This window comes from Cibotium barometz, chromosome 5 (genome assembly GCF_041138505.1).
Source record: "Cibotium barometz isolate CiBa-2024 chromosome 5, ASM4113850v1, whole genome shotgun sequence".
In the NCBI taxonomy this organism is placed as follows: domain Eukaryota; kingdom Viridiplantae; phylum Streptophyta; class Polypodiopsida; order Cyatheales; family Cibotiaceae; genus Cibotium; species Cibotium barometz.
Genome location: NC_141050.1, coordinates 31,414,561 through 31,417,564, shown reverse-complemented (window position 1 = coordinate 31,417,564; position 3,004 = coordinate 31,414,561). Strand labels below are relative to the sequence as shown.

The window sequence follows — 3,004 nt, the reverse complement described above, 5'->3', positions numbered from 1 at the left end:
CAATGGTTTGTTGGTAAGAGAGATTGCATGTGTATAATGTACATTTTCAACTTTTGGTCTTTCTTGGCATCGTCTTTACAGCCCATGCGCATAGTTGTACTCTCCAATGCAAGGAGGTCACCATGAACAAACAATGAGAGAGATATAGAGAGAGAGAGAGGGAGAGGGAAAGTAAATCTATACATGATAAATTTTACTTTTGGTGGAGAGTGTGGTTATTCACGAGGTCCTGGACCAGTGTTCGAGGTTCTTGCAGACAGATGCAACCACAGCTCAGTACGTCAAGGCTCGTGTTTGTTTCAGAAACCTTAAGGATGCTATCAAGAGGATGAATAAGGACAGAAAGATGGTGAACTTTGAGGTCGAATTTGTAGGTGTTGGAGCTGGTTCGAGCAGAAAGATCCTATAAATAGAAGGGCCACTGAGTCTAGTTTGCACACAGTATACACTCTTGCTAGCTTCTCCTCGCGCACTCTCTTGCTTCTCCTCTCGATACTCTCGCGCTTAATTCTTAATCTTTCCGCCACCACCATGATGAGAGCTTCTGTCCGAAACATGAGCAGTGCAGTTTATCGCCCTCTCGTGACCTTAGCTCAAATCCTTTGCCTCGCCACCTTGAGTTCTGCCGTCTATGAGGAGAACGGTCCGTTGGAGGTTCAAATTTTCCAAACTTCGTTCTCAGCGAGAGTCCCTTGCGTCGGTACGACGATCATCGAGCCCCCTACGCAGAACCAACCTCCAACGCGCCTCGTTGTTGCTGTTCCGACACAAAGTGGGACGTATCCGGTAGTCGTTTTGTCAACATGGATTCCTTCTCGCCAATTGCTTTTACACGCTACTCATCCAGCACGTATCCTCTTACGGTTATATTGTGGTGGCTCCCCAGGTGAACAAATAGGTCATTGAGAAAAGTGGTTTTTTTTAATAATTATTTTGCTCTTTTCTTCACCTAAGCTCCTCCCACAAGAAGGTTGGTTTTGGGTGTGCAAAGAAGATGGAAGATCAACCGAGAGAAATAAACTTAGGGGGGGATTATTATCCATCTAGTTTCCACACCTAAAACCTTCTTCTGTTGTGGGTTGCGAATTAATAAACCCTCTCACAACCAAGATAGATTTCTAAGAGGCTTTCTCTAACATATTTGAAGGGCTTTGATGCCCTCTCAAGGCTTCAAATTTCAGCAATAGACATTGTCAAGCCAAATATCCCCTCTCAAGGAAAGGGGAGGGTATATTTTGTCCCTTTTGAGAGAGATGAGCTGGGCACCCGACTTACATGGGGCCTCTTTTTTAACAAAAATAATAATTATCTTCAGAAGTGTTAAAAGTTAAACCTAGAACACTCAACACCAAGAGACCATTTAAGCACCCCCACCATCACACTATTTTAGAAGTGAAACGTTTCAAATTAAATGAAATACTTGTGTATCGTTGATTTCTCGGCCGCCACCAGCTCCGAAAAGTGCATGGTGGGGGGTAGGGTCCACACATGCTTGATTTTTGACGAGCTCGTGCATGTTTTTGGGTGTTTTGGATATAAAAAAACTTGCAAAAATAATTATAAGCCATCAAAAAAGATAATTTTTGAAGAGCGTCTTGCACGTTTTTGAGTATTTTGGACATAGAAAACTTGCAAAAATAATTCTAATCCATAAAAAAATACATGTAAATTATGGAGTATTTTGGACTTAAAAAAAACTTGCAAAAATAATTCTAATCCATCAAAAAATACATGCTCGTCCACCCGAAAAAGGCAACCCTAGCAACGGATCCCTGCTATCTATCTTGAGCCCTTAACACTAGTGTCTAGAATTTTCTATAGACAAAATATTTTCCCATGTTTCCTTTTATAAAAGTCTGCGGTTTTTTTTTAAGGAGTATGAAAAGAAGAGAATATAATAATGTTAATACTAATAAGGATTAAGGCGGTTTAATCCTGATTTAGGTCATCACGCTGGACGAAGACGCTACCGAGGAGATCGAAGAAGTGGCAAAAGTCGTGAATTGGGTTCCGGGCAACCTGTCCGTGGTGTTCAGCACAGCCGCCGTCGACCCGACTACCACAGTGGTCACGCCTGATCTCGAAAAGGTCGTGATGGCAGGACATAGCCGGGGAGGCAAAGTAGCATTCGCCTTGGCATTGGGCTTGGCCTCATTCAACACCAGTTTGAGCTTTTCTGGGCTTGTGGCGCTCGACCCTGTGGATGGCATCGACGAGCCCACAACCCCCGCAATCGTTCAGGAGGGTTGTGATCATTGCCTACACCACCTTCCGTTTCCAACTCTCATCGAAGGAACAGGCTACGGTAGCCAAAAACCTCTCATTGGCCCTGCTTGTGCGCCTGTGTGCTGTGGCCACCAAGCTTTCTACAACTGTTCATCGGCTCCAATCGTTTACCATCTTGTTGCATCTGACTTTGGTCACCTTGATTTCTTAGACGACTCAGTTTTCTGGACGTCGTTGGTCTGTAAGAGTGGATATTCCAAAGAACCCCTCCGCAGCTTCACGGGCGGATTGGTTGTAGCATTCTTGCAGTCTGCACTTAATGGCACTAGCGAAGCAATGGATGACATCTTAACAAACTGGCAGAACGCATCCATCACCTTGGAGCAACCTCAAACCTACATAGGGACTGATTCAGGCGCATGCGGCGCAGCAGTTGCATTATCACTTTTGTAAGCTGTAGTCGTGCACAATAATATGCCATGATGATAGATCTGTAGTTCTTGCAGCCATTATCATCATCAGATCAATATTGTAGATTATTATGCATAATCTCACGATATTTGAAGCAGCTACATTAGATGGGCCTGTTACTTAATGGCATTAATGTTTGTAACCCACGTATGTGTATGCCCTTCATCTCGAGCGATTGCATCTTCTTCTTTCCTCTATATCTTACTAGTACACGACCCACTCGCTCGGCTGCTGCCTATGCACTACCCCCTTGGTACTCTGTCTCTCTCTGCTATGCACTACCCCCTTGGTACTCTCTCTCCTTCTC

General features: G+C 44.1%; 1 protein-coding gene across 1 annotated transcript; it reads left to right on the top strand.

The window, feature by feature from the left end:
* Positions 1 to 451: 451 nt before the first annotated feature.
* On the top strand, positions 452 to 2,679 carry LOC147638357 (chlorophyllase-2-like). Its single transcript, XM_086798766.1, has 2 exons — positions 452 to 786; positions 1,945 to 2,679. The coding sequence occupies exons 1-2, from the start codon at positions 532 to 534 to the stop codon at positions 2,677 to 2,679; spliced, it is 990 nt and encodes a 329-aa protein (XP_086654892.1). The 5' UTR covers positions 452 to 531.
* Positions 2,680 to 3,004: the final 325 nt, after the last annotated feature.

Bases quoted from the DNA above. Each gene is read 5' to 3' on its own strand.
- LOC147638357 (XM_086798766.1), top strand. From the start codon at position 532: ATGATGAGAGCTTCTGTCCGAAACATGAGCAGTGCAGTTTATCGCCCT. The intron at 787-1,944 runs GTAGTCGTTTTG...ATCCTGATTTAG, and splicing joins CACAAAGTGGGACGTATCCG to GTCATCACGCTGGACGAAGA.